Source organism: Carex rostrata, chromosome 21 (genome assembly GCF_964058835.1).
Source record: "Carex rostrata chromosome 21, lpCarRost1.2, whole genome shotgun sequence".
Lineage (NCBI taxonomy): Eukaryota > Viridiplantae > Streptophyta > Magnoliopsida > Poales > Cyperaceae > Carex > Carex rostrata.
In genome coordinates this window covers 716,380-731,333 of record NC_135938.1, presented here as the reverse complement: position 1 = coordinate 731,333, position 14,954 = coordinate 716,380, and the positions used below count along the sequence as shown (strand labels likewise).

Sequence of the window (14,954 nt, the reverse complement as noted above, 5' to 3'; positions counted from 1 at the left end):
ACGTTGGAACGTTAGGCGATATATACATAATACAATATATTTTTATTATTTATAGAAATTTTATTTTAACTATTTTATTGTAGACTGCAGTGCGAAGTTATTGAGGAGAGAATCCTTGATTATTTTATAAATATACATTGAAAAATGAAGATCATGTACTTCACATTTGTCTAAGAAAGATTGCTAGTATATATCTCTATATTTAATGAGATATTATGTATCACCTTTACAGTTATATTATTTACCTACAACGGTTCCTTGATAATTAATTTGTTTGACAATCTTGCATTGATTTACTAAATCTTACAAAAATAAAACATTAAGTGTATTAATGTATTGTTGAATATTTAGATAGCATATTTAATAAATTTATGTAATTTATATATCGTATATATTACCGAATTTTTTATTAATATCCAAATTTAATATTAAATTTAAAAAAATAACCGGGTCAGTAACGTTTTTCGAAATCTATCCTTTCCGGAAAAAAAAATTTCCAGAAACGGTAGCTACTTCCGGAAAAAAAATTTCCGGAAATAGGCTAAATCCGGAAAAAAAAATTCCGGAAATAGAATTTTTTTTTTTTTTTTCGAAAATTTTTTTTATAGGAATTTTTTTTTTTCAGTTTTTATTTATAATTTATTTATTTTTTGTATTTAAGTATTACAAATATTTAATATAGTTTTTTAAAAAATAGATGGAATACTATATAATTTGATTTATTCGAAGGACTGCTACAAATAATCCGGATCAACATTTTTCATGCCGGATTTTTTACGGCCGTAAAAAAAAATAATATAATATAATATATGCATATGTATATGTATATATAATATAATATATGTATATGTATATATAATATAATATATGTATATATAATATAATATATATGAAAATGAAGATATAAAATATGAGGTATGATGAGGTATAAAAAATATGAGGTATTGGAACCCTCGTTTAGTGCCTCAAAAATTCAGTTGAAGTTTTCGTTCAACGGTAGGCATTCAACGATCGGTATTTTCAAAGTTTTCAAAGTCCAAACAGTCGATCCAAACCGTTCAACATGATGGATATTTTAAAATGTGCTTGCAGATCAAATTTTACATTTTTCTAATATTTTTTACTATTTATTAAGATGGGTACAAAAATTCAATGGTCTGAATATAGATAGCGATTTTGTTAAATACTTAATAAATAGTAAAAAAATTCAAAAAAAAATAAAATTTGATATGCAAGCACATTTTAACATATATATTATATTATATATACCTATACATATACATATACATATGCATATATTATATTATATTATATTTTTTTACGGTCATAAAAAATCCGGCATGAAAAATGTTGATCCGGATTATTTGTAGCAGTCCTTCGAATAAATCAAATTATATAGTATTCCATCTATTTTTTTAAAAACTATATTAAATATTTGTAATACTTAAATACAAAAAATAAATAAATTATAAATAAAAACTGAAAAAAAAAATTCCTATAAAAAAAAAATTTCGGAAAAAAAAATTTCTAAAAAAAAAAAAAAAATCCTATTTCCGGATAAAATTTTTCCGGAAAAAAAAATAAAAAAATCCTATTTCCGGAAAATTTTTTTCCGGATTTAGCCTATTTCCGGAAAAAAAATTTCCGGAAAGGGTAGATTTCGAAAAACGTTACTGACCCGGTTATTTTTTGAAATTTAATATTAAATTTGGATATTAATAAAAAATTCGGTATATATTATGTAGTTCATTGCTTGAATAAATCGTAACTTAATTATCTCGTTTGGGGCCTCCAATATTACCTTTTTTTTATTTTTGATAATCTTCAATTTCAATCATTGATAATAGATCTTAACCAGATTTATTTATAATCATGTTAGTAAAATATATTTTTCTACACAATTATATATTATCGCTATGATTATCATGTATTAGTGTAACTCCACACCTACTCATATTAATTTATAACGAGAAGGCATCAATGTGCACCTGTATCTTAATATTAAATTCAAATTATTTATTTTAAACCAATTGATTTTGATTTTGATTATCTTCTCTGTCTAAACTAGTGTATTCATATCAATAATTTTAAAACAAAAATTTGAACTTTTGTAAGATAAAGAGGTACAAATTTAACAATTTGTTGCAATTAATTTTTGACTTGATTTTTGTAATATATTTTTCCAATATAAATGAACTTCTGTTAGAGCATGCATGTTTATCTCGATCTGCAATTCAAAATGCAGTATCCTCTGTTACAAAAGCATTTTAATAATTATTTTTCAAATAATATCAATCATCTTTACTCCTAAATTGATTCTAGTATGCATTTCAAAAGCAACTTTATCATTTTTGGATCCTACATCCCTGCAATAGATATAAGTAATTTGATTAAATTACCAATTAATTATGATACAATTGTGACACCAGCTATCTATCGCCGATTATTTTCCAATTGTAATGAGCATGCTCTTACTAATTATGACAATGATAAATATAACTAAATTATTAATGAGAATCAAGTGTAATGGTCTCCGACATATATAATTTGAAATCCGATGTTACTGCAAGGTGCCGACATGGTAGAACAAATTTGAGAAGATTTCATCCGATATTACTGTCAAGCAACAGGGCAACAGACAAGTATGTGTAGGTGTCACTACATTCATGGCAGTACTTTGGTGTTTGGTTCCTGTGGAGACAGCGGAATGAGGCAATATTCTGTGGTGTGAAATAACCAACTTGGCAAGTAGCAAGTAGAGCAATTAATGGAGGATGCATTTTTGTGGAAAAGGTGCAAACAACTGGTACCAGAGTAGAGGGGTGTATCAGACCAGAGAAGGACTATAAGTCAATTAGTCACACGGATAATCGGGGTTCTAATGTAGTGTGAATTGTTATCATTCATTGTTCTAATGTACCAGAGAAGGACTATTAAGTTTTTTTTTTTTTTAAAAAGACAATTTGAAATTCAAATAGAAATTTTTTTTGTGAATATTAAATAATTAAATGAATTGACTTTCAATTTTTATAAAAAAAAAAATAGACAATAACAACCTATTTGGGACTAAATTAAAATAAAAGCAACGGACTTGACCGGAAACATGGAACTATAATTGTCATTATAAGTTGAGGTATTATGTGTCGGCCATTAGAGTGATGCAGTTGTTAGATCAAGGAGAGAAACAGTCGGTTCGTAAATCGTAATCCATAAGAGCGTGTTCGGCGTTCTCAGTTGGAATAGGAATAGGAATAGAAAATGAAAAGTTTGAACTGAAAAATTACTGTTCACGTCGGAAAAAATAATTCATTATGAGTGAATTTTCTTTTTCCCACGTGAATAGTATCACGCCCTAATGCGCTGCATCGCGTGGTATGAAGATTGTACGGTACATGACATTCTAAATTTATGTCTCTTTGGAATTTCATACAAAAATGTTCTTTGTTAATTATCAACTGCCTTTATTTCTGAATTCATATCTCCAATTTTGAGTTTGGATCCTGCGTTTCACCTCTCAAACTTTTGAGTTTAGATCCTGACCATCTGATCTACTTTGGTATGAATATTAAAGGACTTCGTGCTTTTCACTTGAGGCCAGTTTGGTTCGGATTTGGATCCGACAATCTGATCCAAACTCAAAGTTTGAGTTAACTCAAAGGATCCACACAATCTATTTTAATGTTCAGCATGACGGATAACAATTAAGAATGCAGAGAAAAAAAATTTTGGATCCTCAAGTAACTCGAAATTTGAGTTTGAATTTGGACCATCTGATCGGATTTAGATCCATAGAGATACCATATGGATGAACGAGATCTCAACTGTTATTTTAAATCTAAATACAAATCTTAAAACGGACTCCTATAATTCAAATTGGTCTGAATTTTCAATCACTTGGTTAGCAGCTCATCATATCCCCTGCAGTACCGCAGGGGATATAGATTAGAATATGCACAAAATTAAAGAGAAAAAAACCGGTGAATTATACCTTAGACCGGATTGGCTCATATTTTGATCGAACGGTATGAATCTAAACTCCAATTTGAAGTTACTTTAGTGGATCCGGACTGAGAGAATGGGGTTAAACCGTGAAAGTGATAAAAAAAAAAACATATTTGAAGAACTAAGATTTATTTCAAGGTTATTAGAGTTTCTGTACATAACTAATAATTTTAAGTTTATATCATTGAAGTGATATGAAGAACTGACTATTCCCCAAATATTTATTACAAAAATAAGAAAGTACTACGTGGAAGTAAATTCTATTTAATATGACTGTTCTCTGTTCTTGTTCACAATAACATAGAGAGTCATATTATTTAAAAATAACTAACCAAACTGATTGAAAATAATGAAATTTAAAACTTCGGAGAAGATAAATTTTTATTATTTTATTTTTTTTATTTTTTTTGGGGGGGGGGAGTAAATCAAACAAACAAAATCTGTGAAATTTTTTAGAACAAAAGACATGAAAAAAAATAGACAATTTATCAACGAGTATAAATATTTCCTGATTTTTATTTAAGAAAAGAATAAATCAAAATTTTTTGAGTGAAAAAGTAGGTGAAATTTAGAATTCTAAAGGCTGTGATTTAATATTATTTTTAGACTCGATAATTTTTTACAGAACCAGAGTTACGGGTGACAACGGGTACGTAGAATTTCAAATTATGAGGTTGCCTTCTTATTTTTAGAATTACACAGTATTTTTTTTTGAACAATTATATTACTCCCCCCCATTTCATCCCCCCACCATCCCCCCACTCTATCTCTCTCCAAATTAGTTTGATCTCATTTCGATCTCGTTCGTATTTCTCACGATTTATGAAAAATTTTGCGAATCTAAAATCACGAACGTTTTCTACGTAATTTTCTCTTTCAAATGAGATCCATGATGACATACTTTCGGACAACTCGTTACAGAAGTATTTATCCCTCATCATGCAAGTATTTATATCTATACAGACATATGAAAATATTACTATCAATTATTATAAGTATTTATACTGACATATGAAAGTATTAATATCATGTATTATAAGTATTTATACTGACATATGAAAGTATTAATATCATGTATTATAAGTATTTATACTGACACATGAAAGTATTACTATCAATTATTATAAGTATTTATACTGACATATGAAAGTATTAATATCAATTATTATAAGTATTTATACTGACATATGAAAGTATTAATATCATGTATTATAAGTTTTTATACTGATATATGAAAGTATTAATATCATGTATTATAAGTATTATATGCAAAAAAATACTTTCAAGTATAGATATAAATACTTACACGATGAGGGGTAAATACTTCTGTAACGACTTGCTCGAAAGTATGTCATCATGGATCTCATTTGAAAGAGAAAATTACGTAGAAAACATTCGTGGTTTTAGATTCGCAAAATTTTTCATAGATTGTGAGAAATGTGGACGAGATTGAAATGAGATAAAAAAACCCACCTCTAAAAACGTGCATGGTCCCCCCATGTGATTTGAGATTCCCCCCACCCTCCATGAAAAAAATGTGCATGGTCCCTTAAATACTTTCGTACTTAGAGATAAATACTTTCGTTCTTAGAGATAAATACTTCTGTACGTAAGTATTAATACCTTATGAAAAAAAATGACAGCTGGAGTTTTTTGGCATTTTGTGCGGGGTTAATTGCGGAGTGGGAGGTGCGGGGTTAATTATCAGCCTCCTTTTTTTTTTTTACTTCTTATGAATACAATTTTGGGTCCTTATCCGGCCCAAACCGAGTAGGATTTCAAAATATTGGCCCAAAATTTTTCTTTGCTAACCACTTGTAGGTTTTTGACGAGAAGTTGCAGGTTCTTGTTAATGAAAAGTATGTTATATAATCATTGCGAAAAATACTTCAATGAAATCACAATGATAAATTTCATTTTAGAAATATTTTTTTATGTATCCTTGACAACTTGTGTAGTTTTTTTTTTTTTTTTTTTTTTTTTTTTAAGATTTAAATTTATCTTATTTATCTCTAAATTCTTATAATATTTTCTTATTTATTCATCGTATAAGTAGTAGTCTCAACTCTCAAGTTGATTCTTGTTAAATTACTAAAATACAGTAGTTTGCCTATGATAAAAAAATATATTAAAGATATTTTTGAAAATTAAATGTGTCTCTTCAAAAAGAGATGAGAGCTCGTACTATTGTACTAAATACGCGGTTCACCTATGATAAAAAAATTTAAAAAGACGAAAACTACTCTTTACTCTTATTTGCTTTTCCAGTAAGCCTCCCTTAAAACCCTTACTTATCTACATATATGTATTCACCCCAAATATTTTAATTTTTTAATTATGTATATTAAATTTTTTTTTTTTAACTTTTATATAGTTTAGTTCTTCTTATAAAATGACAATTATGCATTTCTAGTCTAGTGGTGAGAATTCTCACTAATAAATTTTTTTTTTTTGTCTTTTTTCACATATTAAACATTTTACAGATTAATCTCCTTATTTAAATTTTGTAGTTCCGCCCTGCTTACTTTAAGTCAGTGTAGTAATATTAGGTTTCTATGCGGTATGCGGAAGGGCACCACATACCGCATATACGGTATGCGGCCGCATATGCGGATTTCTATGCGGATTTTAAAATAAGAATTCATATATATTTGAAAATTGAAATACATAGTAATACAAATAGAAATACATAGTAATGACAACATGCCAATATCATCAGTAATAGTAAATTAGTAATACAGAGTAATGCAAATAGTAATACATTTCCTTGAGAATTACAGTAACCTGTTACTGTTATTCCGATTCCAACATCAATGAAGTCCAATGGTTGAGATCTAAATAACAGGTTCAAGGAATAACAGCTGATTTATTATCAGTTTGGTCAGGTAAAAACCAACAAGTTCTGTAACAGTACAAATACATAATAATACATAGTAATACAAATACAAATACAAATAGTTAGAACAAATAACAGGTTCAAGGATTATATGCGGCCTGTTAAAACATATGCGGCCTAATATGCGGCCGCATATGCGGAACCGCATATTAATTTTCTATGCGGTTCGGAACCGCATACGCATATGCGACCGCATATGCGCCGCATATTACCTAATATTAATACACTGCTTTAAGTCCTACCTCTTTTCTTCTCTCGCCGTGGCTCTTCTCTAAGCCCAAGTCACAAAAAGCAGAATACAAAATCAAAACTGAAGTAATTGATATTACTTGAACTAGTACCTTGTGTCATTAATATTGTATCGTATCAACGGAAATGAGAAAGCAAGAACAAATAATATGATGCAAACTCATTAAGCTAATGAACCAATTAGCATGAAATAATGCAAACAATAATTTAACTTGAGAAAAACCAAATGGGCATGGTCGAAAAGCTAGACAAGTCAACACAAGTCTTTAGGAGAAAGAGGTTAGTTGGCCTTGAGGAAGAGTGAAATCAAACAAATTAAGAGAAATAAATGAGGATATAATGGGTATTTTAATTTGCTCTTTGATTCAATATTGAGCAGGCAACAAGCTTCAAAAATGAAATAGAGAATGGAGAATATTAATTAATTCCTCATTTATTGAGCAGGCAACTTCTAATAGATCTTTAATTATATATCTTGAGTGAGTCTATGGTACTATGCATATTACGATTTGGCACCGTGCTACGGTTCTATATTCGAGTTTTCAAATTCTAACGGTCGATCCGAACCGTTCATCTTGTTCTCCATATTAATATGTGTTTGGAGACCAAATTTTACATTTTTTGAAATTGTTTTACTATTTATTTAGATTTATTGAAAATCACTGTTTTTGGATGGTCCAGAATTTTCAGATCAAGTGATTTTCTAAATATCTAAAAAAATAGTAAAAAAATTTCAAAAAATGTAAAATTTAGTCTCCAAACACATATTAATATGGAGAACAAGATGAACGGTTCGGATCGACCGTTAGGATTTCAAAACTCGAATATAGAGCCATAGCACGGTAACAACCCATGATATGCATAGTACCATAGACTCACTCATATATCTTTCTAATTTGCCAGAGAGCATGGAGATTATTCCTCTAACTCTAAAATTGAATGGGCGGATGCGACTCCAAATCTCCAATCATTGAGTTAATTTGAGGATGACATGATCGATCGGTGGTACAGAGGGGGAGACAATCTAATGAGAAATTAAGAGGGCTCGTGATATTTTGCTTACGATACTGTAGTTCATACTAATCTAATCAGTAGTACTCTCATTTGCTCTGAGTTGCTGTTCTATAACAACATTTTTTAGTGTTAGTTTCATTCACTATATATGTTTTTGTTTTTGTTTTTGTTACGTGTCAGTTTTAGTTTGGACATACTTGTTGCTTGTCTCTAATTACTAGGGTTCTAAATAGCGCGCTATAGCGGCGTTATAGCGTTTTCGGACCATAAAAGCTATGGCGCTATAGCGGCGTTATTTGAAAATAACACTGTTTTTTCAGCCGGCACGCCATGACGCGATAAACGCTATTTAAACCTTTGGTAATTACAACTCTCTGTTATCTGCGTAATGCAAATGGACTATGTGTTTTTTTTTTCAAAAAAAAAAAACTCTATAGATAAATAAAAAAAAAAAGTAAAACTAGTTCATTAAAAAAAAAGGTAAAAATAGTTCGCGTGTATATTAAATATAATAGAAAATAAAAGAATAAATAATAAATTAAATAAGGTGTAGAGGACAAGTAGTCTTTGAGTGATTTAGGTCAGCCGTCACTCCCATCCCACTCCATCCCTCCACGTTTCTCTATCTAACTTCGTTTTTTCACTTCTTGTAAGTCTCATTTTCAACGAGAAAGGGGAGGTAGTACAATTGACTAGGAAAATGTTCTAGAGTTGTTATACCCAAAGGTCGAGAGTTCAATTTCCCCTCACGAACCTTGGTAGCTACTACCAAGTTTTCAAAAAAAAAAGTCTCATTTTCAACACAACATCTCCATTTTTTTATCTCGGTACTGCATCTTCAAGTGGAGAGGAGAATAAGAAAGAGGGAAGGGACCGGAGCTGAGAGTGCGGTATTGTCGGAGCTCGGAGTGTAGAGTCACATCTCGATCAAAGCACGATGGTGAGTAGATCGTGACGATTGAAGAAGTGGATCCGGTCGTGGAACGAGAGGGGAGGGATCAAAGCCGAGCGGAGCTAATTGGACCCGATAATACAATATCATCGGAGCTCAGAGCGTAGAGTTTCCCTCTCAATTGAGCATGATGAGTAAATCCAATTATCATCGGAACGCGGCAGCGGTTGAAGAAGCAGATCCTGTCGTGAAGCGAGATGGAGATTAAATTGTAAAATTGAGTATGAATGTAAATATTTAATTTTATATTATAAAAGGAGATAAAATTTAGGATTTTATAAATAATTTTTTCTTATCAATATATTTGTTAGTGATAATTTTAATCACTAACTATAAAAAAAAATCAAACAAGTCTTTAAGATAAGTAAAACATTTACCCTTTATTTTATATCGGACATGTTTTACATGTAACTTGAGAATAAGCAAAAAAAAAAAAAAAAATCAATAAGTAAAATAATTTTTAATTTTTAAAATTTATACACGGATTCGGAATATCATTCAACAATCAACAACATTATGGGCATTATGGAAGAAGCGCAATAGAAGACTGTTCGCGGGAAGAGTAAAACAGTGGAATGTCTACAGGACCAAGCAAAACAGGACATTTCGAATTGGAGCATTTAAGGGTCGGGCTAGGTCCGTTAGGACTATGCTGAGTGCAAATTAATTAGGTAAAATGACGCGGACATGTAATTAGATAAATAAACTGTAATTAGGGCTGATTTTGTAAATAACTTTTTATCAATGGAATTGTCAGTTTGAAGCTGACTTTCAAATAAAAACAATCAGCAACACCAGTGAAGCGCAGGATCCCCTAAAGTAACTCAAAATTTGAGTTTGTATCCAGACCATGTGATTAAAATTCGAGCCAATCCATAGCATTCCCGGGACTACTTTAAAATTCGGGCAGATTCGGATTGAACAGTCCGGATTCAATCTCAAAATTTGAGTTACTTTAGTGGATCCGAATTCGAGGGGAGCCGAGCTCGGATTAGACGGGTCCACATATTCGAGTCGAACCCTTGTTTGCTTCGACCTGAAAAGAAACAAAACCCTTCGATTAGGGTTTTCTTTCTCTCTTTCCACCGAGTCGAGGTCGAGGTCAAGGTCGAGGGGAGGCGCCAATGGCCAAGTACAATGTTGTGATGAAATGGAAGAGGGAGAAGACGCAAGAGAGAAAGCGTGCTATCCATGGTGACCCTAAAACAAAGAAGCTCAAGGAGCTCAGCAAGCATCCCTCCTCTCTCTCTGGCAAGCGTAAGCAGAAGCTCATCCGTAAACTGCGCCGTGTAAGCTATGCATCCTCTCTCTCTCTCTCCCTCTCTTCCTCCCTCCCCACCTTCTCTATCTCATATCTTGTTTTACTGCATTGCAGGAGCAAAAGGACGCAGTGGAAAAGGGTCTGGTAACCATGGCCGATGTTGAGATGGCATCTGCGGAAGGTATCTTGTTCAGTTTTTCTATTAATTTGTGATGTTAATCGATTATACCTTCAAGTTTGAATTTTAGAAATCATCTATCCGGCAGCATTATGAAAGATGGGGTTTATCATGTAGAGCTTGTCAAAATTTTGTCCATTTATCTAATTTCCATATGAAAAGTTACAGTATACACTTCTGGTAGTGCTGCAGTCGGGTTGGTCTGGTTGGGTCTAGGTTTGACCCAATCCAATCTGAAAAAGCCCTTAATTTATCATTATGGACTTTCTTTTATCGTGTTCTTTAGAGATAACTAAAGAATTGGTACATGCAAGTCTTACTATACCAGTAGGTTTTATTCTGTGTCCTGACACAGGGAGCATAGGTGTGTGAGGGGATATAAATCTGGTTGATTCCTTAGCTTTTTTCCTTTTTCTGATATAATTTTGTGTAAAATGGTGCTTTTATTTAATGAAAGGAGGCAATTTTGGTTGTTATTTTTTTAAATAACTGTACCAGTAGGCAACTTTATACATGTTTAAAATCTGTCTTCTATATGAAGGATTTAGTTTTCTGTACTGTTAGCTTGAAATTATTTTTAACTTGTGATCTTATTTTGTCTGGGGGTGATTATAACTATCTAGCTTATGTTGTGTGATCATATACTTGCAGAGAGTTCTTCCAAAGGTGGGAAGCAAATGAAGCTTCTGATTAAAAAGAGTTCTAAGCTACAAATCAAACGTCTAAGAGAGAAAGGCAAGTTTAATCTTTCTTGTTTTTGTTTGTTTCTTAAAATTTCATCTTTTTTTCGTTGTGGTTTCTATGACTGATTTCTGGGGATAATGAAGCACCTAAAATTATAATGTATCCATGCTTTAATGTACTGACTTGACCGAAATCAAGGAGTGTATGTGGGTTCAACATGATTTTTTCATATTTTATATTATTTAGTTCAAATTTATGATTATATGAAATGTTTGATATGTATTTAGCTCAAAGGAAAGAAAGAAAATCCAAGGCACTGGCACAAGAGGTTGATTCTATGGTAGAATGACTGGGTGTTGCTTCCACACCAATTTGTGCTTATAATTCTCTTTTTCCCTCTGCTAAGATTATCTTGTTTCACTTTAATGCCTTTTTTTTTATAGTTTAATTTCTTTCTAGTATTTACTTCTTTCTGTGTGGTACAAATGTAGTAAATTTTAGCATGTAGACTTTTATGGTAACTATACATTAAGAATTTGATTCTGCAATTCACTTTAGTTGGCCCAATATGTTGCTTGATATTTTAACTTGTTTATTTTGGTCTTTTTATGGGTGGCAAGTTGTAACAGCTAACCAAGCATAAGAAATAGGGGTAAATATATTGACAGCGCACAAATTTTTTATTTTGACTCTATTGTTTGTGTGTTGTATGGCCAAAACAATGTTGTCAATAGCTTTACCCGGAAATAGTAGACCCTGGAGAAATGACAAAAGGAGCTGAAGTGAAGAACTGAAATGAAAGGGCCTCTTTGGCTGCCACTGTGTTTGTGGAAAAAAAAAAATTCAGTGTTTTGGCCATTCAAATTGGACCAGAACACTGTTTCCTATGCGCATTGTGTTTCGGCCATTCAAATTGGACTCAAACTCAAGTCCATTCTCGTTTTTACCTAGCAGCCGAACAGACCCTAAAGGAAGAAAGATTATGGGCTCTATTTAAAGTAAATAGCCTGGCTGCTTTTGTGATTTGTTACAAATCCAACAGTTTAGGTTGTATATTTAACGAAATTGTATGTTTCTGATGTCAACTATTTAGGCTGGGTGTCACTATTGTTCATAAATTAAACCAATTAGAGTAGAATAGGTTTAAAGGACAAATTATGATCCATCAATCAAACACTGTTTATGGCGTGTTGATGTTGAAATAAAAGGTCGATTGAACTTAGAACTATATTTCCCTTTCTCAGTACAAAAGCATCCCTTCCGCCCTTCCGCCCTTCCTAAGCTTTGGAAGAAAGGAACCCAAGGACTTGGACCTATTTTTAATATTTAATTGTCTAGACCATTGTCTATCTTGGAATTACAAATTACATGTCTCTCAACTGTGAAGTAACTTAAAATTTGAGTAAACATCTTAGACCATTTGATCATAATCCAGATCCGAGATGGAATGCATGGGTCTCTTTATTTTTTATTTTTTATTTTTTATTTTTTATTTTACCCAGCAAATTACTGAATAATTTAAGGCGGTGGTATCTATTTCGTTCCTGATCCCAGCCAGTAGCAAGGTAGCACCTCTTGACTCTTTGAGTCTAGAACTAAAAAGCACGTGCAACGAAATGGTTAAGAGATTCGTTAGATCTACTGATCTTATCTAGGCTTCAAGCAATGAGCTGAGTTCAATGTAAACGGTTTCAAGCAACCACCTTTGTTGTCAATTGTTAAAAGCACATGGAAAATAAAAGAAGAAGAAGAATAATAATAATTTAATTCAAGTCAAAATTCAACCAAGATCTGCCAATTAGAAAGCAACCACGTCTCTGTAATTAATTACTAACCGGCATGTCTCTATTAGCTTCATAATATAAATGGGAAAATTATTAAATAAATCAAGTGATAAGTCTCCGGAACCACCCAAATACAACAAATAAAACAAAAGACAATAAAAGGGTAAATCGTAAATGTTGACAGCAAGTAAATTAAATCATAAGCGTATTGTTGTAAAAAATGTAGATTGCTGATAGCATTCAGAAATTGTTGTTGATCTATATATTTCGTTTTGACGCTCTAGCAAATGTATTTTCATTTTCAACTGGTATTTTTGTAAATATAGTTGAGCTTTAAGGCCATCAAATATGATTGAAAAAATTATTATATTCTTACTATATATTCATTAATAAGTGGGGTATACCTAATTCTCTTTTTTTTTTTTAAAGCTTCGCAGATGCTGCGAAGTCGCGAGAGATACTCGAACTGGGGTATACCTAATTCAATGTACAAAATTAATTATCATGTCCCAAAATTTCTAATTATTTTTTGATGTAATATTATATTTGATAATATTTTTCACAATTTAAAAATCAATTTTTGTTTTTAATAATTCTTAGTTTACTTAAAAACGCTTGTCTTTCTAAAAGAATCAAAACGATTAATTATTTCAATTGGGAGTTGGAGCTATCTAGTAATCAAGTATCTAACATAAACTTAACATGAAATGAGGGGTTAAAGGTTTTGGATCAAAATCTGTTTCTATTTTCAAATAATAGGAGGCCCTCCTCTTCTCATTTTGTGTCTATCTCTCTCTTGAAAAAGAGAGAAAATAAAAAGAAGAGAGAGTTGGACACAAAAAGAGGAGGAGGGTCCTCCTATTCTTTGAGAAGAGAAGGGTCCTCTTATTCTTTGAGAATATGAGCAGATTTCATTCAAAGATTTTATAATCTAGGATATCACCGATATGAAGCCTCACAATACTTCGATCTGTTCATTTAATTATTTATAATTATATTTTATTATATATAATATTAGTATTCAGTTAAGATACTTCCATTATATACTTAATTTAATAAACTCTATATATCTACAACACGCACCTCTGATCTTCAGTGTGCCTCTTCGATCTGCCACTCTCTCTCGTTTTAATTCAAATCTCTATCTCTATTGCTATCGCTTTATGAAGTACGAGCTCTTTTTTACTTCATATGAATCATATTTATATCTCCAATTTCAAAATATAAATAATCGATTTAAATTGTTCAATATAATTTTCATATAAAAATTTATTTCAAGTTCCAATTTATATTTTTTTTGAATTTTTTATTAACTTTTATACATGTAGATAATCACTGTGTTTTTCGAAAAAAAAAATCATCTAAAATATCATTTTTGTATATATCTAAAAAGATAGTAATAAGTTTCAAAAATGGTTTCAAAGAACATGTTTATATGGAGACCATATTAAGCATTTCCAATCAACTTTTTTAAACTTAAAAAAGGAAGTAAGGATATAAAGTAAGAAAGAGTTCTTATTTCATAAGAAAAAAAATTCTTGTTCATCATGTTTTGTCCACCGTCTGTTCACAGCGTTATCCATTCTCCACTTTCTAATGGTCTCGTCTGCTCGTATTTAAACATGTCGCCTGACGACGGAACCTTCCGAATTTCATTTCCCAAATTTCAATTCTGGTGCTCCGCTATTCTCTCTCTTTCTTCTCCTTCAAGCTCTATTTAGAAAGTTGTTTCGGGAAGGGGACGACGCATCTAGATACTTGGACATTTCCCACTCCATTCTCCACCTTTCGGGTTGGATTTCTGTTAGTCATTTATTCATGTAGTAGCGTCAATCGGATCCGGAAAGCGATTAGACTCAGCTCGCAATGGCCAGAGAAGGCGGCAGGGACCAATCCAACTAGTAGGAGCCAATCAAGAGAAAAAAAAAACAATG

The 14,954-nt window shown here is 31.4% G+C and overlaps 1 protein-coding gene across 1 annotated transcript; it reads left to right on the top strand.

Moving 5' to 3' along the window:
* Positions 1-10,127: 10,127 nt before the first annotated feature.
* Positions 10,128-11,823, top strand: LOC144573318 (uncharacterized). The gene is made up of 4 exons (XM_078323065.1): positions 10,128-10,402; positions 10,489-10,555; positions 11,204-11,287; positions 11,524-11,823. Exons 1-4 carry the CDS (start codon positions 10,238-10,240, stop codon positions 11,583-11,585), a joined length of 378 nt encoding a protein of 125 aa, XP_078179191.1. The 5' UTR covers positions 10,128-10,237; the 3' UTR covers positions 11,586-11,823.
* Positions 11,824-14,954: the final 3,131 nt, after the last annotated feature.